Source organism: Sphaerodactylus townsendi, linkage group LG07, assembly GCF_021028975.2.
Source record: "Sphaerodactylus townsendi isolate TG3544 linkage group LG07, MPM_Stown_v2.3, whole genome shotgun sequence".
In the NCBI taxonomy this organism is placed as follows: domain Eukaryota; kingdom Metazoa; phylum Chordata; class Lepidosauria; order Squamata; family Sphaerodactylidae; genus Sphaerodactylus; species Sphaerodactylus townsendi.
Window position 1 is genome coordinate 87,028,172 of NC_059431.1, and position 22,469 is coordinate 87,050,640.

The window sequence follows — 22,469 nt, forward strand, 5'->3', positions numbered from 1 at the left end:
CCTCTCCCAAGCTTTGCAACTGGGAGCAGGGCAAAAGACCACATTTTCCTTGATTCTCTCTGGGAAGTTTTAAAATAAAGCACATCACTTCAGCTGTGATCACCTTGGGGTCACAAACTCTTCTAAGTCATCTGGATCTGCCCACTGCAGTGAATCATGCATTGTGGAGAGGGAACCCTGCTTCCTAGTTTGGCTTAGGCCTATCTAGGGTCAATGAATAAGACTACCCCAAAACAAAGGAGCTCTATATTATCTTACAAGCAAGATAAACAACAGTTTACAATTGTAAAATAGCAATCCCCCCCAGGTCCATATACTGACTTCAAGATTTTGGTCATGATGGGGGAGGGCAGCAGCCCATATGGGGGAGGGAGGGGGAGCACAGAAAACTCAGATTTTGCACTGGGCTACATTTTCCCTAGATACACCTCTGCTTGTATAGATTATGAGATAATGGGTCGCTTTAGTGGACTTGAGTTGTCTCTCGGTCCTTTTCAAGATGTTATGAATCTAATCCAAAGCAGCCCATAATTTACCATTAGAAGAACTGAAACTGCTTTCGAACTCCCTTTTTTCATTGTCAAAAATTTGTTCTTTGGCTTTGTGAATAAATAGAAATTAATAGGAAAACATTAATTTAAAATATTAATGATGATTACTTTGAGTTTTGACTGTGCAGTTGTAAAAATTTGTGAAGGTACCTTTGGAAGAACTAGTGCATGATACAAGCTAGAGCTTTCACTCAAGATATTATTTCATGAATTACTAATAGTTGCAGCTTTGGAAAAGCAATTTGAAGTATATTCCATAATGTAAAAGCAATTGTAAGAGTTGTGAGTTTCGGCAGCCAATTGTCATGTTTTTCCCTTTCCTTTCACTACCATATTTGAAATTAAAATCCAGTCAAGTATTCTATATTGAGAACGTTCTCAGAAAAGGGAGAAATAATAAAAATAATATTTAGCTGAGCTGCACCAGTGGGAATTGCATCTTGTTCATGCACACCTGGTTCTTGCGTTATTAAAATATGAATGTACTTAAAGTGATCCGATATCAATTTTGTGAAATTATAGGAATGGAACATTATTCCATTAAATCTGGAAGAAAAGGCCTACACAGATGTTTTAGAATATTGTAATAGCTAAGAAAATATATACATAGTAACATGAAAATTAGGTTATAATATGAGTCAGGCAGTAGAACACAGAAGATTCATAAGCAGCTTGATTGTGCTGTCTGCTTTGGACTTCTCTCCACACAAGAATTACTATATGGATCTCTTGCAATATATGCCAATAGTTGGATATAATACAAAGGTCTGAAAGAGCCAGTGTGATGTAGTGTTATAGGATAAACACATGTGTTCAAATGCTGGTTTAGTACAAAACTTACTGGGTAACCTTGTACCAAGTATAATTTCTCTCACATTAGCATAGTTTACAAGGTTCTAAGAATAACATGAAGAGGTTAACTATGCATACTGCGTCAAAGTTCTTGGAGGAAGTGTAGGGTAAAAATGTGGAAAATGCAGGGACATTATTTTAAAGAAGGGGTCTATGTTAGAAATTATGGAGTATATTTTAGTACTTGTATCAGTATTTTTAACTGCTTTATTAAAGCCTTCCATCAAGATAAACGGTTTTATATCTTACAAAACTGATTAAAATGTAGACTTTTAAAGTGTGCCATAGAGGTTAGTTCAGTTGAGTTCAATATCAAACTCAAGGTGGATGGGTTTTACCATGTATGCCTTACCAATTGTAATATTACTGGTTACACAAATAGTACAGGTGACTGACAAAACTGGAGAGGCTTAAAATTATGAGGTTGAATGTTTCGGCTTCTTAGTAGCATTGATGGATTTTAAAAGAGCACTGAATTCTGAAGCAATATGTAGTTCTAAGAATGTGGAGATTGAAATAACCTCTCAGGTAGGTGAATCTATCATAAAGGAAGGGGGTTGAAACAATCGAGAGTTTTCAGCTCATTAAGAATGCTTGTCAGAATTAGGGATGTTCATGTTTTCTTTCAGTATCCAAACTTAATTTTTTCCCCATTGGAAATATGCCTCCATCTAAATGTGGTGATCATCTAAATTAAAATCTGTTGCAACAGGGATACTCAGCTGCATTGTGATTGTTGACATATATTAAATATTTTATGGGCATGAAATTACGCAGCTTTTTCATATGGGGTAAATCCAACCATTTTCCAAGGAGCCTTCATCCAATGTTTGTGGCTCTTCCTCCCATGTAGAAAGGCTTCTTAGATTGGAGTAAGTTTTCACATCTGAGCCAAAAGCAAAAGTGGGATGTAATTATTTTAGTAAATAAATAATTAAAATTTGCTCAGTTGAGTGGTTCTGATGTTTGGCTAGTATGGAGGAAGGGATTGAAAACTTATATTGCCCAGTCTCCCTTTCCGGTCTCATGTTTCAAGGTAGGGCACAACTCATTAAAACATACACATACCCATTCACACAGAAACAAACACCATTGCAACTGGACTGATCTTACAGAACATGAGGTGGTAAGTTACAGAACTGCTGCAGTACAACCCAAAAGGGAAACTGTAGTTTTTGGAACCTGCCATACATCTAAAACAAACAGAAAACAGCAATTTCCTCCCTGTAAGTAGAAACTTATTAAAACAGAGATTAAACCAAGGTGGAACCTTTCTCTCTGATATGCTGATTTTTAATGAGTCATTAGATATCCAATAGCACCTATTCTGCTATATCTAGATTCAGACTTTTGTACAAAAGCCTATGTACTATATATAGTTATTTGTATAAATGAAATGTATAATTCAAGTCCAATAGTACATTAGAGACCAAAAAGATTTTGGGGATATAACCTTTTGAGAGTCAAGCTCCCTTTTTGTTCTGCTGTATGTGCTGCAAACATGGTCATAGGAAAAGTCCAGTAGTAAGGGTTGCTAAAGCTGTCATTTTTTGTCACTGTTCATGAGCAAAGAAAATATTGCTAGTCTCCTCCATGTGGTATGGAGCAGCAGAAATGTGTATTCCATCAGCTGTTTTCTGTATTGGTTGTGGAAATTTAATTTGAGTGCCTAGACTAAAATGCACAGTGCTTAAAAGGGTAAAGAAAAACACCTTTTTGAATTATAGCTCAAGATGGCTTGTTTTATAATTCTTGCACGGCTTATACAGATACAATAAAGCTCAGGGATTTAGCCATATACCATACTGTTCCAACAAATTCACCTCTGGTTTCAAAAAGAGATGCAACTCTAAATCTTTAAAGCTACATCAGGACAAAGAAGGCACCAAACTGTTCACATTCCTGGTTTAGTTGGCCTTTCAGGATTTAAGTCTTCTCATGGCCCCATACATCTGTGCTTAAAATACTTCAGTTCTTGAGCGCTGTTTAGCCCCTTCTTCTTTCCCCCACTCATTCCAATGCTGGAGCACTCATTTCTCCCTATTTTATTGCTCTGCATTTCTATCACTCTGGGGTCTAAACTAGGCATGGTGTCCTAACTGGCAGCGCTTTTTGGTTTTTATTTTAAAGAGACTATAGTGAGAACCAAATGTGAAGACATGGAACTAGAGAAGAAGGTTTAACTCTTTCTCTCTCTCTCTACCCTTTCTCCAATTTAAATGGTTCCCTAAAGCAGCTTTTGGGCCTACTACTCTAAAACAATAGCTGTCTGTCTTTTTCTAACTGCAAAGCTTATAGCAGTTTTTTTTTACCTTTTAGGTTGGGAATTCAGTGCTGGGAGGAAGGATTAATCCTTTCTGATAATGGATCTCTTGGGTAATTTTGACCCTCAGATATAAGAAACATAAGCTTTGGGTTTGGGTTTCTCCTTCTGAAAACTTGCAATATTATATTTTTTAAGAGGACAGAGAACATTTACCAGAGCAGATGGTGTTTAATGGTCTCATGGCCAAACTTTAAAATCTGAGAACTTTTAAAAGTACTTCTTGATTAACTACATGTAGATATATAATCTGTATCTGAGGATTGTGCCATCTTCCTAAATATGTTGCTTGCATCTGCACGTTCTGGTTTAGGCCACTGTGTCCTAAAAGTTAATTTTACAAAGTTATGTGAAATTAATATTTTTGCTCTCTGACAAGTTTGCACTGCCACAAAATGATTGTTGTAGCTGTAAATAATTAACAAAGTACTTGTTTACATGGGTTGAAGACATTGGGACAGTTTCAGACTGTTTCAGGGGCAAAGGCAGCTATTTGCAAATAAACAACCCCAGCTGGTAAAACAGGATGCTGCTCACCATGTTCATTTTTCTGCTATCTCAGAAACGCTTTCTACTCATAGCTTGCTTGCTGCGAATTCCACACTACACCCAACTCTGCGCAGCTGAGGTATTGACCTCAGTGATGTTTACACGGACCTAGGGTAATGGGAGTTGAACCTCCTGAATGTCCTCAAATGCTGGCATTCATTTTAGCACACTCAATTTTCAGATCATCTGAGGTACGTAAACAAATCCAAATTAGGATCTGTTCCTGGTTTGTAATCTAAAGTTGAACTCCCAGCTCATTTAAATACACAGCTTTGCTCAGCAGCAAACCTCTCATCCATAAAATTAGTGGCTATTTTTATTCGAACATGTTCATCAACGTGTCTGCCTACAGATCATCTACTATGACACTAGCGCATGTATCAGCAAAGACATAACTTTATTAAACAAGCTGACAAAAAGATAATTCTAGTTGCAAAAAAGCAATGGAAAAAAATGAATGGAAATTGTTGCAGTTTTAATCTTAGAAAATAATTGCATTTGGCATTCTAGAAGATAGAAAAAATGGTTTATTTGCATTTGGACTTTGTCACAAATCTACAGTTGTCAACTATGCCTTCATGTCTAATAGAAAAAACAAATGAGAAATGTGTCCCTGTTTCTTTACAGCAGTCATTAGGGGAATGCTTGGGAGGCAAAGATTGGGTAGGGGGCGTATACCAATACTGATGTCATTTCTAGGTGATTACGCAGAAATTAAGTCATGGCGTCTATGCTGTACACGCACACCTCGCCATCCCCCCCCCCTTTCTGTTGATGGAATACAGAGGTGGAAGATTGCCTGAAGCAGGGCGGGAAATTAATAAGGAAAGGATGTTTTGCACCAAATGTATCTAAATAACTTGCAGTGAAAAAGAACAAAATAACTTCTGACAAAGTCTTTTCATGCACCTTTTCTGAAGAGCAAATTGAAGCCCTTTTTCTCCTTGGAAACTTTGAAAATATTTTTGACATGTTCTGTGAAACTCCTTGTATTCCATACATGCATTATATACTTCTTCACACAGTATCTTTTATTAAATGTTAAAACATTTTTGGGAATGAATAATGTAATGGTGTTTTCTGCATTGGAACAGACTTTTGTGGTTTCCTCACTTACTGTTGCTGTGGTTGACTATATGTCACACTGGCAATGGAGTTTTCACAAAGCTGTTTTCCCTGCCCTGCTTTCTTGCAGATACTGTTCTCCCCCAGGAACATTCATTTTTTAAAAATCAAAAAATGGCATGCAGTTCTAACGTTTAACATCAAGTTCTCTGAAATCCCACTTTTCAGTTGGAAAAAAGCATGGTGTGGTGGGTAAGAGCTGGGCTTATTTCCCCTGCTTGTATTGGTGAACTGGGCTTGTTTCCCCTGCTCTTCCTTATGAAACCCGCTGGGTGACCTTGGGCCACTCACAGTTCCCTCAGAATTCTCGCAGTCCCGCCTACCTCCCAAGGTGCTTGTTGGGAGGGGAAGGGAAGGAGAATGTGAGCCATTTTGAGACTCCTTACAGGTAGAGGAAAGCGGGGTGTAAAAACCAACTCTGCTTCTTCTTTGTGGCAGGAGACTGGAGACTCAGGTTTGTTTGTTTGTTTTTTACAAAAATGAAAGTTGCGGATTCACAGAATCTGATAACCGAACTGTTATTATGCTATAATAATATGTCAGTTATGGTGGTGGTAAAAGGCTGCTGTGGGAGCTGGGATATGGAAAATTGTATAGACAGGACTGGGAATATCTGGACATTTCTATATACATAATGCTATTAAAGCTTTGCTGTGATCCTCCCATTGCATTGCAGCAAAGTAGGTTTGGGAGACATCACAGAAAAGCTGCAGGAAACCTAGGGATTGCGTAGAAGCACCATGATGCTATCAGAAGGGGGGGGGGAGAACATCCCAGTAGAATTCAAAGTAGGGGCCAATCCTGTAAAAAGATATTAGTGAAAGTACAGACTTTAAGCTGGAATTCTACCATAACTCAAAGTGCTGCATTGCTGCTTATCTTATGCCCCCCCCCCCACACCCCTGGGACACACAGCTCCTTAGGAGGAGATCCCATGATCCATTCCCACTGACTTGACTGCCACCAATGTGAAATGACTTTGAGGCTGAGCATGATTTGGATGCAGCATGTAGAAATGAGCATAGTATCAGAAATATCACACACAGACACACACGCACACACACGGCTCCCAGTTGATTTGAGATGTCTCAGCAGCAAAGAAGTGGCATCATATAGTAATTATGATTGACTCTGATGGGTGGTGCATGCTGGAAAATTGGTAGAGTGAAAGAATTGCTTTTCACTGTTGATGTGTTATGCATATGAAACTGCTCTAGAATGAAATCTTCAACAGATTCAATTTGCTCAGACTGGAAAGTTAATTTCACATTTGGGAAATGCTTGACCCACAGTGGTTTGTTTTTCAGAGAGAAAATAAATTTTGAATTTGCTATGCAAGTTTTGAGAACAGTTAAAAGTTTCTGATCAGAAGAATGTAACCAAACTTGTTTCATTAATAGCACATGTGATGAAGATTATAGCATACCAAGACTGGCAAGATAAAAATAAAATCTCTAGTGTTGTAACTCCTACATCCATTATTACAGTGTAGAATTTTAAAAAGAAGGATGCAGTGGTTATTAAAATCAGTTTTAGCATCTGAAGGAAACATTTAAAATCAATCTCATCTAACACATCTTCTGGAAAGAGAAAGTTAAAAAAATTCTAGGTAACAAGGTCTTATCTGATAGAAAGATAACATTAATGAGAAAAAAGACACACTTTTTCTAGGTATGGCCCTGGCGAATAATTGCTGATAAGGACATTGTGAAAGGTTATTAGTGTTGAAGTATTGTTTATTAGTATTGGAGAAAGAAGCACTAATTTTAATTGAGTCACAAATAAGGCGAGGGGGGGGGGGGCAACTTAAGCCTATTGAAAAGTGGCCTAGAGGTTTTTTGATTTTAGATTTCCAAAAAAAGAACTCAGGGTTCCCTATTTTTTCCCCTCCTACTTTTGAAACTTAGAACTAGAGGTAGGATTGTTTTTTTTAAAGCCTGCCAAATCTTTGTAGGTGAGTAAAGCATACACAGTACTGAGTAACTTCCATTTCTTTGTATCTGTGGTAGAAGAAAATGTAAGATTCCCTATCATGAGACACAATGCCCTTGTAAATGTGGATACATAGAAACAATGGAGCATGTTCTTCTCCAATGTCAGTATTGTAAAAACATATATACTAGCTTTATTTTGCCACTGCTATGTAAAGTACCAGGTCATACAGGACAATTTTATACTTCTATGTTGCTCACATATACCAATTCTGATACAACATACAGGTCCTTTCAGCACAGACCCTTTAAAACGTTTTGAGGCAGGAAATAAAATGATTCCTCCAAGGAGTTCCACGTAGTTTTCACCCCAAAACATTTTATTTTCAGCCTGAAAACATTTTAAATGCATCCTCTTTTCTAATGATTCTTTTGCTGAAACATTTTCAAACGTTTTGACTTGCTGTGCTTATCTCTTTAAAATGTTTTCCATGCCTCTCTGCAATCCCCGGACTTCCTCCTTGGCACCATTTTCTGAGCTCAGGGAGATTGAAAATGTTTTGCAAATGTTTTTGGTGACTTGTAAAGAAAGGGCCTCAATGTTGCTAGGTTCTCTGCAGCAGCACCTGAAATACACAGTAGGATGGTTTGTGTCATAAAATAGGCTTAGATTTGATAGTTATGTTTACAATACTTTATCTGTCAATTTCATTGTTCTCCTGTGCCTGTTCTTTTTTAGCTTTAAGCCTTTTGTTTTCTTTAAATTGTGTGTACTATATTAATTTTATACTGGTTTATACTGGCCTATGACCATAATAAAGATTCTGATTCTTGGTTTGGAACAGAAAATGCTGATAAATAATCAGACCCTGGCCCTCTAATAAACTTTTCTATAGTAAGCATAGTCAAGGAACTTTCAATAATTTATTCTCCAGTTTTCAGTAAGAGAAGAAGCCATTCAGAATGTCAAAGTCCCAACCAGATTTTATTTCCCAGGAGATGTTAATAAACATGCGCTCAAACACTGTTGGCTCAGTGCTTTGCATATGAGCGGAATTTAATTTCAGAGGACCTTCTTCATTATGTCCTGGTCTGTTCCTTGTATTCAGACCATAGGGACAAATTTCTTGCAAGTTAATTCCTAGTTAATATTCTCTTTCTGATTCTGACAAACTAGCTTTCTTGTTATCTGATACTGACTCTTATGTTGAGCCCCTGAACCCCAGCACCAGTGGCGGGTTCCAAAAATTTTAATAACAGGTTCCGATGGTGGTGGGATTCAAACAGTGGGGCCGCCACACACACGCACCTCCAGTCCCTATTAGGCAGGGAGGTTGCTTTAGTAACCCCTTCTCGGCACTCAGAAAAAATTAGTAACCACTTCTAGAGAACTGGTGAGAACTGGTTGGATCCCACCTCTGCCCAGCAACCATCCTTGGGGTCTGAGCAGCCCCTCCTCTGGCCTTGGGCAGGGCTCCTGGATGCTATTGAGCTTCACAGACAACCTTTTCCATGGCTAATAGATCCCATATTTGGCTTTAGCTATGTGGGTGCATCCTGCCTGGCTGCTCAGGCCCTCACCCTTTTTGTACCTTCACCCCAATTCAGACTCTGCACATGAACCTTCCCCTGATTATTCTCTCAGAACCTTTAAGAGCCTTCTCCCAGCCCAAATGTCTCTACCAGCCCCGCCGCCACAGTCTTCCTGGCTGCGTTGGGTCCCCTCCACTGGTTTATTGCTCCAGCTGGGTGGATTCGTCTGCAGGGCATCTGGGCTCTTTGTGATGGCCCAAGCCTCTTTGTGATGCCAGATCATTGGAGCTGTGTCAAGTTAGCCTGGGTATGGCTTGGCCCATATTCCAAGGCCACCTGGAGCTTGTAACCTGCTGCTTTGGTGCCAGGTGCTAACTGCTGCAGGCCCAAGGAGTGCCTGCCAGGCCCAGACCACCTCCCTGGGCTGTTCCACCACTGTGGCACCTGTGACCACTTGTTCTTGATGGAGCCTTCTCTTCCAGGCCATTTCAGGCCTCTGCCAGTGGCTGCCACCATCACCTGCCACCTGTCATACCTCTGATGGTCACATGAATCAATTTCCCTGAGTTTCTCTTGGCCTGGGTGGGAGTTCGGGGGTGCATCTTATAGGATGGCACTCTTTACTCTGGCAGCTAGGAAAATTTGAGGCAAAGAGCTCCTTTAAAAAGCCATCAACTTGTCTTGCTGATCTAATGTATTAAAGGTGTGATGTGTCCTACTTTATTTTATGTGTTAAACAATTTATTTTTGGTATTTGCATTGTGAATGAATTGGACCATATGCAATACATTGATGATGATGTTGATGATGACAACAACAAAGGCCAGAAGCATAGATATAGAGATTCATTCAACAAGTTTGGGCAAACTGAACATAGATATAAAGCAATTGTGTGTATTATATGGTTTGCCGCATAACGTCTATCAGACTGCCTGGATCCTTGGCCGGCAAAAGCACGCTAAAAGAAGTGCCTATTTCTAAAAAATACGCTTTAAATTCATCATAAAAGACTTACGGGGTATGTAAAAATTGAATTCTTTGGGAAACTTCATGTGTATTTTTGTATTTAAACGTGTATATCTCTTTCCCCCACAGATCGTTTTCATAAGCATGTTTTCAAGCAGATGTCATAGTAATGACTAGTTTTTCTCAGAACTTTTGAAATATTTTTTGAAGCAGGAATTTCAACCCTCACTTCAAAATGATTCTTTGCAGTGAAATGTGCTGGCAACTTTTAACTAAAAACGAGACTTAGTTTTTAACTACAGGCTTGCACAGACTTCTGAGGGTGTCCTTGCTCCTTTTGTGTTTGCTGACCATTGATAGGTCACCAGCAAGATTGTTCGAATCAGCAGGGGTTTAAAGTAGATGTAAAGCATTGATTTGTTTGCTTTTATATGAGTTCATCTTTCTTTTCCCACAGTCTGCTGCCCATAGTATTTCTGCCAACGTTGCTTGGCAGCAGAAGCATTGGCGTGTTTTGTATATCTGCAGGGTTTTTTTTGCCACTCCATTTGTTGGGGCCATATTGGCTTTCTCTGTTGTTGGAAAACTGTGGGTCAAGTGTAGGCGTGTGCATGCTTTAGAAATAACATCCCCATCATCGGTAATGTCTGTCTCAGATGTTAAGTTGCTGGTGGCTTTGTCTGAGAGGGCACTTCATGCTGTAATTCTTGAGTGCAAATCACTTTTTGTTGCTTTTGTTCCTTGAGAAAAGAGAAGCTGAAATGGAGCTTAAATAATTTATTTCAATGAATACATTAACCAGACTCCTCTATTGTAGCTGTTTAAGGGCTGAAAATAATTAGCACAAAGCCACATTTTCTTCACTGGACACTAAGAAGGAGTCAGGGGCTTGTTGTATAGAGGAACTTTGAATTCAGCTTCAGTAGAAAGAAAGGTTAGGAGGAGCGAGAGAGATTAAACATGTTTCATTGGCAAATAGAAATTTCTGATGGGAACGTTTTGTAGCAGAATAAAATCTTCCCTTGTGAGTTATTGCTGTTTGGGTTACACATTTGTGAGACTCATAGCATATGTTGAGACTATTTCCTTCTTTCCTTTGATTCTGATGCATCTTTATAGAGCATGGCAGTCTTTGGGGAACATGAGTAAAGACATTTTGTTTTTTAGAGCATAAAACTTAAAAAAACATTCCAAACTATCACTTATGCATCTACAGTGAGAGGTCTCCCAATAGCCCACCTGTGTGTATGTGGAAGGGGGGCGGGTATGGGGGAAGGGCTTGGTATTTCAGCACAGTGCTGTTGTACCTAGGTCATTTCTGCTAAAAACTGGAAGTGACATGGAGGATGCTTTAGTAGTTCACAAAATTAAAAAAAAACACCTTCTGTAGAGTTTTTTGCAAAAAAGTTACCACATTTGCCATGCAACTTCTGGTAAAAAATAGATGCAGACATGCTGGCGCAACGCCAGCACTTCAGGCCCTGCCCTCATTTCCTCCTGGGGTTGCCAGCTGTGGCTTGGCAAATTCTATATGAGTCAGTTTAGCGATATCATGGGAAGTAAAAGATGTGTTGACTAATACCTCATGTAGTTTCATAGACAATTACACAGAAAGAGCCTCGTGGGATGAGGGGCCGCCATAAGATGAGAATATTATAAAGATTTCTATTCAGGGATGATCATTGATTGTACAGGTGTCTGGGACAGTTTTTATGCCATGTTTCTTAGGATTCTTAAAGTTAGTGGGCAGCCTAGTCCTGTGTAGGCTAACTCATGGAGAAGCCAGTCTCATGGAGTTCAATATAAATTACTAATTAGAAAGGGGCTTCAGTGTTGCAATGTGATCCAGTAATGGATGCAGTAACTTCATGCTAATGTTTTTAATTAATGGTCTATTAAATATATCCATTGAATGAAAACTCTTAGATCCCAAAGGATTAAAATGTGCTGGGTCTTGGCTGCCTTTGGTGGTGGCTTCCTATATTTTGCATTCCTCTGCTTGGAAGGAGAAAATTTCAGAGGGAAGCCTTTCCATTGAAAGGAAAGTGCTGGAATCTTGCAATATTGCATTATGTTTCTTTCAAATGCCCCCCCCCCCCGATGGACAGTATTAGTTGGTAAAGCAGGATGCATTCTCCAAAAGCACTTCCTTAGAGATCTCTTCTCATGCTGCCTTGTGTCAGCCAAATGCATTCAGATGGCTAACTCAGTTCATAGATTAAACCCTAAATAACATAGATTAAACCCCAAGTAGGTGTGGTTTGTTTTCTTAGCTTTATTTAATCAGTGTCCATGAAGTACCCAACCTATAAAGCCTAGAAAGAGTGAGTGAGATCAATCTGCTGTAGTAGTTTGGTTTTTTATGGTCTTAGAAAACCTGGGAGGCCACTACCAAAAATTGGGTCTGGAAGACTGAAGAGTCATATGGCTGTTATAACAGGTGATAAGGATTGCCATGTCATAGGTGGAAACCCTGCTGCTATATTTTCTGCAATAATATATGAAGCAGACCAATTCTGGGAGTGTAGCAGATGTGAACAATTCCATTGGGTTCTTCTGGTGCTAATATTGGTTTGTTCTTCAGTACTTACACTTAGTTTTAGACTGTTCAGAGTATATGGCCATATGTATATTTACCTCACGTTTTTTGCCACCATGGCACAGATGCTGCCGTACCTCCTGCGCTGGAAGATTCCTGGAGATTTGAGGCAGAATTTGGGGAAGGGAAGGACTTCAGTATGTATTGTCGAAGGCTTTCACGGCCGGATCAGAGCTATGTTGATGGTTTATTTTCCCTGACGCTTCCAGTATGGGCAGAGGATCCTCTGAAGATGCCAGCCACAGATGCAGGCGAAACGTCAGGAGAGAATGCTGCTAGAACACGGCCATACAGCCCAGAAACCACACAGCACCCAACCGACTTCAGTATGGTTGTGATGCCACAGAGTCCACACTCTGCAACTGGCATTGTTCTCCAGGAGAAATTATCTCTGTCATGTGGATGTCAGTTGTAATCCCCAGAGCTCTCCAGGCCCAGCATTGAGGGTAACATGCCTAATACGTTATTTATCATTTCGGTACAGCAAGCTGTGTGAAAGCCATGTTTCCTTTTCTTTTTGACATGCTGGTCTGGTTAATTTTCATGAGGTGCCTTTTACCTTACTATTGTGTGAAAAGGTAAGCTCTTTCCATTGCACACTAATTTGATATACTTCAATCACACCCTCCTCATAATGGTCACTTACTGGACATTCAAATGTAGCTCAAATGTGACTGTAATCAAGTTTATCTCTTTTCAGCACTCCTTTATGCTTTTCCTCCCGCTTCCCCACCCCCTTTTATGAAAATAAACCCACCCTTGCTTGAAGCAACACAGCACTGTTAATCAGCAAGTGTTTTTGGCAGCAGCCAGCAATACGGACACATCTGCAGCACTGACAGGAAGTCATTCCTGTCCAAACTTCTAAGGTGCAGAGTTCGCATATGAAAACAGGTTTATGCATAAAGTTTAAATTTGATTTCATGCAGTTGGTGACAAGTCAGGTCCTTATAATAAAAAATTAGTACCTGCTCACTGAGTGGCATTTTCGTGTTTTAAATGTTTAAAAATGTCTTTCCTGCTGGGACTATGATTAACTGTTGTGCCAGTTAATCATAAACACAGATTCCTTGCGCTTAATTATAAACATTGTGCCTCCTGCTTCTCCCTGCATTCAATAAGCGAGGAATGCTCACTCTCCAAAAGAGATCAGAAATGGAACATATAGCTGCCAGGAATTCTTGTCACTGTTTCAGAGCTTCTGTGTTTATGAAAAGGCAAAAAAAAATGTGCATAGATGGTGAATTTAGATCCAAGGATGGTTTAGATCCCAGGAATGGTTCTATAGACAGCAACCAACAGGAATCAAAGAGCCTTCATACATCATGGAAATGTTACAGGAATAACATCCCAGTGGAATATGGCTACAATCCTACTTTCCTAGGAGTAAGCCCCATTAAGTGAAATGGGTTTTCATTCTGAGTAGACCTGCTTAGGATTGCCCACTCTACACTTTTCATGTGTGCTCATCCTTGAGGAGAAAAAGGCACGCTAGCTCAGGAGAATTCAGGTCTTAATGGTTTTATACAGAGCAGATATCAGTACCAGCAAAGTGTTACATGTTTATGAGGTAAACGGTTCACTTTGTAATAATCACTAGCTGGGGTGGCCCTATCACATATTAGCATTTGGGTTTCCCAATAAGCATAAAACATAAGCATAAAAATGAACATTTATATTAATACAATTTGTATGGAGCTTGCTATTTAAATTTACATTTTTGAATAACATTACTCTGTTTATTCAACATCTTCATATCTAACAACATATTTACTGTGAAGTATATTACCTAAATCTAACTTCTTCTGTTTTGATTTAGCTTTATTCTTAATTTCCAATTATATAATTAAACAAAACATTTCATTTTTCTTGAAATTCTGAAATTGGTCTATTATGTATAAAGGAGTTAATTTTGTCATAACTTCACATTCAGTTAATTTACTCATCTATTCATTCACATCTGGGTATTTCTCTGCCTTTCATTTTTTTGCATGTGTTATTGTTGCCACCATCACTATTTACTTGAATAATTTGCCATGTATTTTTAGAATATTATTTGGTAAGATATTTATTGGCATATTTTCCAGATTAATCTCAAACTTAAGTGTTAATATCTTTCGCATTCCATCATATTTGTCCAGCACATAGGATAAAATGTATCTGTGTTCTGATATTTCCAGCATTTTCCATTATAACCTTCATTAGCTTTTGCTTAGGTGTGATATACCTTCTGAAGAACATTTTCTTCATACAGATTTTCATACTGAAAGCGGCTACTGCTACTGAATAATTTGTCAGCTTCTTTTAAAAACTATTCCTTTCTTCTTGTAGGCCATTATAATCAAACAGGCAAAAGACAATGCACATCTTACCACTAATCAATCCATGCTGACAAGTTCATTAACAATGCAAGTGCTGGCTTCATAATAAGAAACTCAGACGTTTCTGGACTAAAGGAATATTGAACTAAAGAAATTGTCTCACAATGTCAAATCATAAGAGAAAATCTGTATGGAGAATTTGTATGAAGAAAATGCACTTAGGAATTTAATTGTAGAACCTAGTATGTACAACAATGATTTTACAAGGAGAGAAGAGTTTAGATTTATACCCCACTTTTCTCAACTGTAAGGAGTGTTAAAGCGGCTTACAACTCCTTCCATTCTTGTCCCCACAATAGACACTTTGTGAGATAGGTGGGACTGAGGCAGATTCTGCATGGGCCAAAAACAGTGGTGTGAAAATGGTGTAAATTGGTTTAGGGTTTACACCGTTTTCACACAGTTTTCACACCACTGTTTTTGGCCCAGGCAGAATCTGCCTGAGAGAGTTCTGAGACAGCTCTAACTAGCCCAAAGTCACCCAGCAGGCTTCATATGTAGGAGTAGAGAAAGAAGCTTGATTGACCAGATTAGAGTCTGCCGCTCATGGAGGGGTGGGGAATCAAACCTGGTTCTCCAGATTAGAACCCACTGTTATTAACCACTACACCACTGCAGAAGCAATTCTTTACTTAAATATAAAGAAATCTGGAAAAGAAAAAGACGTGTGCATCTTCACAGAAAGTAGTTGCGCAACTTACTCCTTAAGCGATAACCAGCCCTTATTATTGCAGAGTGGTTTTATATGATTACATCTGATTTTACAAGTATATTTTTTGCTTTCTTTCAATATTTGGAAATTCCACTGGGGTTAGTCCTGTACTTTTTATCACTGGCCACAATTGCCACTTTTTCCAGCTGGAAACTTTCTGTGGCACTCTCTCATTTCTTTTGACACACTGTTTTAATTCCCACCTGATGCATATTGTACTCATTGTTGCTATGGCACAATGATTCTTATGTACTACAACAGAGTGTGTTTCTCTATGTTAACACTATAGTACAAAGTCCATTCAACTGTTTTTTAAAAATCCTCCTCCTATTTGTCTTACAATAAGAACATGGTTTTAACATCTAATTTTACAGAAGAAGGGTCCAAAGCTTTTCAGTCCCCACTCCCATTTTTCTCATAGATCTATATATATATAAAAAAGGCAACATATCTTACAAATACCCTAACTACCGGAACAGCTGGACGGATTGCCCCCCAAATTTTCAATACTACATGAAGTCCCTCCCTGTTAAGTGGTGGTGTAATCGACCTTCAAATCACTGAGTTCATACCGGAGCCAGGTAAACGTTTTTTCCTGGCTAATTGTAAGGCCGCGGAAGCTGGCTGTGTTTAACTGTCACCCTTAGAATGTTCGTGCAGCCTGTCTGTCTGTGGCCTGAGGGGTTGGGATGAGGGCTTAGAACAGGGGTCCCCAAACTTTTTTAAACAGGGGCTGTTCACTGTCCTCAGACTGTTGAGGGCCGGACTAAAAAAACTATGAACAAATTCCTGGCGCACAAATGATTGTAAATGTTTGATTTCACCTTTCAGCCTTCTGTCATGGTCTATTTTTTAGAAATTGTGCACCAAAGTATGTCAAGTACAGGGTGGGCTCCAAATACAGCAGGCTGTGAATACCTTCCCTGTAAAAAAAAAAAAAGCAGAACTTTCCCAATGAAAAACATCTATCTAACCCAGGATCGTATCTTCCTGCTCTTTTTTCCTCCTAGCAGCCAGTGAGCTTATTCGGCCAGCCTGGTTGATGCCACGGGAGTGAGGCGGAACAGAAAAGCCTGAGAGCAACAATACGGGAGTAGCTGAGAGGGAAGCGGGCGGAGCAGGCGCTGGCTACTACGTAAGGTTTCCAACTCTGGGTCAGAAAAAAATTCATGGCGATTTGGGGTGCCATCATAACTGCAATCAACAGTCAAGTAGGGCCAGTTCCTCTCCGAAAGCCCCACTGCACATGAATGGAGCCATCGCCGGCGGGCCGGATAAATGCCTTCATGCCTGGCGGGCCGGATAAATGCCTTCATGGGGCCACATTTGGCCCCCAGGCTGTAGTTTGGGGACCCTGCTTAGAATGTCTTGCGAGATGGGCAGAGATGCAGTGAAAACAGTAATTAGCAATACTGTTAGGTAATACAAGTGAAGTGAAACAACATACAATACCTTGCTGTGTGAGACGCCAGGTAACCCCCCTCACAGGTAACTTTCACTCTCTGTGCTCACTCCACTGCTACCACACACAATACACATCCAGCTCACCTCACACACCTCACTCTGCCCTCCTCACATCCAAACACCACTTACCCACTTCCTCACCCATATTCACCACAGCCTCTCTTTACTAAAAGTGAGCTGGAGTTTGCCTCTTTTTCTTCTAAGAAAATCCGGCGGGGTGGGGGGTGAACTAACACTACTGGCCTCGGCTTTTTTTTGCATCTGAGCCAATTACTCCTGCCTCTGCTGCCTGACTGGGATACTTCCTGCCTCCCAGTTCTCTTCCTCAAGCTAGACTGTATGTACAACCAGCCTCATGGACAGCTGGATTTGCACTCTGGACAGTTCCATTGTGGAAAGGAAAGGTTACCTTATACTAAAAAACAAGACATCACCATATAACAATGTGGAATTGAAAAATAAAGAGGGATTCCATTTTTTGACCAAATCTCAAAAGGCTATGCTGGGGATCATTGGACCTTGCATGGACATTCGTGTGGTTACGGATCAGATGAGAAGCGACACTAACATATAACGCGGCTGGGCCCCGCTAGTATGTTCTAAAGGAATTCTCCCCAGTTTACTGCAAACAGTATAAAAGTCAGGCTAGCCCACCGCGTTTCTCCAGATGTTCATAAATTATGATCCACGTCAGGCCCCAAGCCAGCATGGCCAATTGGTCATGCTGGCAGGGGCTGATGGGAATTGTAGTCTATGAACGTCTGGAGAGCCGCAGGTTGCAGACCCCTGGGCTAGTCAATCCTCTGAAAACTATGATATGTGCAAAGCTAGTTTTAGTGGTACTTGTACAGTCCCACCTTTCCTGACTATTGTCAGGCTCAAATTATAACTTTCCACTCAGTGTCCTATCAAACTTAACATCGCCGCCGTCCTCGCACCCCCCAAGCAACTTGATATAAGGTGGTATTAGATATAAGAATTACGTTAAAAGGGAAATTACCATCTGTATGTATTTTTCTTTCTGTTAAGCTTTATAGTTAATTGTTCCCTGCTTTGCATCACTTCTCATACTATACAATACTGTCCCATTTCCTTGTGTTTAAGGACATATTTAAAGCTTTCTTTTTAAAAAAGTATGACTAATAGGTCTGGTATTCTCAAAAGTTGTATAAAGAATGCTACTTTGCCTCATATGGGCTGCTTTGACCAAGGGTTTTTGTGCACTTACTACTTGCCTTGAGGCTGTTTGCTTCATAGTGGGGTTTTTTCATGGTTTTCTATTTACATAAGAGATTGGACTGGAGTATACACTCAGTTCTCAGTTGTCAGATCCATTCAGCATAGATAAATTGGTCCATAACAATGGCTTTTATTGAAATATATTCAAGAAATATTAATTTATATCTCGTATATTTGTCTTACTGTGTTTACACATGAATGATTACAATATTATGTCAAAAAAATTCCGTAAAGAAAAAACATTAAAAAACAATGGCTGTTATCTGCAAGGAAGGCACATCTTACAACCATCAGCAATAGCCAACAGAGAACTAGAAAGTGAAACCAAGAGCTCCACCCAGTAGGGCCAAACTAAATCACACTGATAAGATGGGAGGAACAGAGGGTTTCCCCCCTGCACTACTGCATCTTTTATCTAAGTCCTTTTCTTTTTATCTAAAGCAGTGGTTCTCAACCTGGGGGTCACGACCCCTTTGGGGGTTGAATGACCCTTTCACAGGGGTTACCTAAGACTCTCTGCATCAGTGTTCCCCATCTGTAAAATGGATAAATGTTAGGGTTGGGGGTCACCACAACATGAGGAACTATATTAAAGGGTCGCGGCATTAGGAAGATTGAGAACCACTGATCTAAAGTACTCCTGCCAGTTCAACAGGGACAAAAGTTTAAATCCTGCACGCCTTGTTTCTTTCCTGCAAATTCCTGTATCCTTTTTTCCCCTGGTGTCTGATAACTCAATAGATCAGTCCTTTGCTCCAATGTTAGAGCTGCAGCCTTTAAAAAACACACATACACAAACAAAGCCCATCTGATCCTTCTGAAATGATGGCCAGAAAAGCCCATTTAGGAAGGCTACCTCCCCTCTTTTTTGCTTTCTGGTGTCAGATAGTTCAATAGATCAGTACAAATGTTAGTCTTGCAGCATTAACAAAGGGCACAAAAAACAACTCCTACTGATCCTTTGGAAATGGTGGCCAGAACAGCCAGAAAAACCGCTGATAGGTGAGATGGGGAAGGTAGGAAGGAGCAACAAAATCCGGATAATGAATTAGGCTTCCTGCTTTTGTTTTTCTGTTTTGCATGGGGAATAGCAAAGCAACAGGGAAGCTTGTGTTTTGCCAGCATTTGGAAACTGCACAACTTCTCTGCTCTGCCCCACAGAGGTTTTTGAAAGGGCAAAAAAAAATGCATAAAGGAAAGTCTATGGTGAAGGAAAAGTAAGCTGGCTGCCTGGCAGAACACAAGTGTATATACTTTTTAAAACATAAAAGTTGCAGAAGTGACACATGAAGAATATAAGGAAGGTTCATATACAGTTGTAAAGTATTAGGAAAAAGTTGTCTTTGCGCTTATTTAAGGTTATTCCATTCACTGAAGCATGGTGAATTGACATAAATTGCCTGTAGACTATTATATTAGCAAACATGGTGGTTATTTGTTATACTTTATGCCTTTTATGAAAATTAAAGTATCTTTTGTAACATTTATGTTACTCTGTATTTACAGGTTGGTGGAGATGAAAATCAGGGAGCTGTTTTTCTACGTGAGTTTACATTGATTCGGAGAGAAAGCCTCAATGAAGATTTCCTTTCAGATTTGCTGAATCAAAATCATAAACTTGATGATCCGGTAGGACCTTCCTATCTATCTTTCAACTATTTTGTGTATGTGGAAAACTACCATGGCATTTGTAATTGCTTTTCCTTATGTATTTTAAATGACAGTGGATCTGTTAGGAAAAAAATTAATACAGTTAAAAAAATCCTTTCAAATTCATTTTTAAAAGGAAACACTTTTTAACTTGTGATGTGATTGCTGTGCGTAATGATGATTTAATTTTTATTTGTTAACTGAAAATGAGGTCAGTGCTTCCTCAAATTGCTTTACTTTGGAGTGAACAGTGGCTCATTGATACCTGTTTATATGATAAGCCAAAAATGCTTTCTACCAAGTAAGAAAGATTAGGGCTTTTGGGATAGTCCGTTTCTTATTGCTTTAGTGGTATGGCTGGTATACTTCTGCATGATAGGTTTCTGAGCTACTTCAATCTGTTTTTATGATCAACTTATATTATGTGGTTACATCTATGTCACCAGTATACCTCACCATGGGATGGGCGTTACTGATATATATATATAATTTATACAGTGTAACTGAAATAGATTGTCTGCTGTTTGTACATGTGACCAGAGTTGCATATGTAAGTCAACTGTACTAAAATGGCTCAAGCATATCATAGCACTGCAGTAACTTGTATCAAGCTAATTATAGGATATTTCAGCACCTGTGAATATTTCTGTCCTCTGTCAACATCTGGAATGTCTCTTTGTTATCTGCAGGTGTTGTATTATGTGGTGCATTTAGTTTACTGGCATGAGTGGTAATTCTAATGGGAGTTTAATTAGTATAAGTTTATCTGGTTTGTGCCTATGAACTAAATTTACATTTAACATTATTTTTGTGTTTTCTGAGTTTTACTGTCCTGCTCTTGAAATTAATCTAATGTCAAGATAATTACCTTCTGCTTCACTAAGACTTGATGGTTATCATTGGTGAGAACATGGTTGGCTGGAACATTAAGATGAGGTGGATCATGTGAATAAATCTCACTTAGGTCAAAGAACGAGTTAACAAAAAGGGAATGGAAGCATTAAACAAACCCTTGTGTTTGCAGTAATCCATCTGTTTTCCAGCAAGCCTTCTTTAGGATTCTCACAATCCCACCCAAAGAGTTCGCACATAGGGCAAAATCAACACTTTGTTTTAACGATGTGTATAAATTCATTGGTGAGTATTGTAGTCGATCAAGCAGTGATAATGCCAAGATAATAAAGATTCTTTATAAAGATGATACCATTAACCATCACCGTGATTAATGATGTGTGGCTTGAATCACTGTGTATTGGATACCATGTTGCCTAGACAAGTAGGCAACCTTTTTGTTAGTTTTGTTTTTGTTTTGTTGGCCTGGCCTCTTGTTGCTTTGAAATATATTGGTTTTATGATAGATTGACCATATACAAATACACTTACAATGATGGATAGTATTGTGTAGAAGATTTTCAACTAATTTTTTTTTAGCAACAAGTTCATACTCAGACACTATGTAGCACTAGACACATTTTAGAAAGAAATCAATTTATATCAATATGTTTTGAATTTTCAATTATTATGATTGCCTTTTAATATTATGTTTCTAAGCCATAGTAAGAATTTAAATACAAATTAATTTCTATATTAGCTTTGCAGTTAGGTCCACAACAGTTGCTATTCAGTTGCTATTTAAGTTTTATTAGCTTATCTGCCCAAACACACATAATACATAAGATTCAGACTACCAGTCGGAAGTGAGACTAATTTCTTTTGCTCAATTTTGAAAAATATTCTTGATGGATTACCCAGGCAATCAAATGAGTAGCTGTTTACAAATCTGTTTACAAATATTGTGTAAGATTGATGTTCCTCAGATCCCTGAAATTTATCTAAAATTGCTTTTTAGACAATGGCCCTTTCCGCATGGGCCATTTACAGCGCCCTAGGGATGGCAAAAATGCTGTCCCTAGGGAGCTGTTCGAATGGGGGGTGCAGCTGCTTCACAACCACACCGCCCTCGCTCCCCCCAGCGGCGTGAAGCCGCCATTTTCCCACCTCGCTCCCCGAGCGAGGTTTTTGGAAAATGGCGGCTTCCAGCCACTGCCGCTGGAATAGCAGCAGCTGGGAGGCACCATCCCCCCTTTCCTGATCAACTTACCTTCCCTGTGACGTTCCGGTGGGTCGCTGAGGCCTGGGGACACGCCCCCCCCGCCCTGCGACTCTGGAGCGGTCGCACAGGGCAGGGGGGCGTGTCCCCTGGCCTCAGCGACGCGCCAGAAGGTCACAGGGAAGGTAAGTCGATTGGGCGACGGCACAGCGCGGCGCTGTCTTCCCTGTCATTACCGGGACCGTTTGTGTGAACGGCCCGGGGGGGGGTTGGGTCGGCGTCATGTACGCCGACCCAACCCCAGCATGGCCGTGCGGAAGCTGCCTACATTTCAAATGAAGACAATTATGGTCATACATATGACCTCAATCAGGTAAAATTTCCTAGGGTTGTCACAAATTCCAATAGGGCTTGGGTTCCCACTTAGCTCTTTTCTGCTTGAGACAAGCTGGCAGCATATTTATTTTCTGGAGTCATGGAAGTTAAGACCTTGATATAATTCATCAGGACTTCATTAGCTTCCACTCTTCTTTTAGTCTGAGCC

At 39.7% G+C, this 22,469-nt stretch overlaps 1 protein-coding gene across 1 annotated transcript in view; it reads left to right on the forward strand.

Moving 5' to 3' along the window:
* Positions 1-22,469, forward strand: part of ADAMTSL1 (ADAMTS like 1) — a 569,359-nt gene that overhangs the window by 72,283 nt on the left and 474,607 nt on the right. The window contains exon 2 of the mRNA XM_048504173.1: positions 19,732-19,854. Coding sequence (XP_048360130.1) covers positions 19,732-19,854 — 123 coding nt within the window. The remainder of the gene's footprint in view (positions 1-19,731; positions 19,855-22,469) is intronic.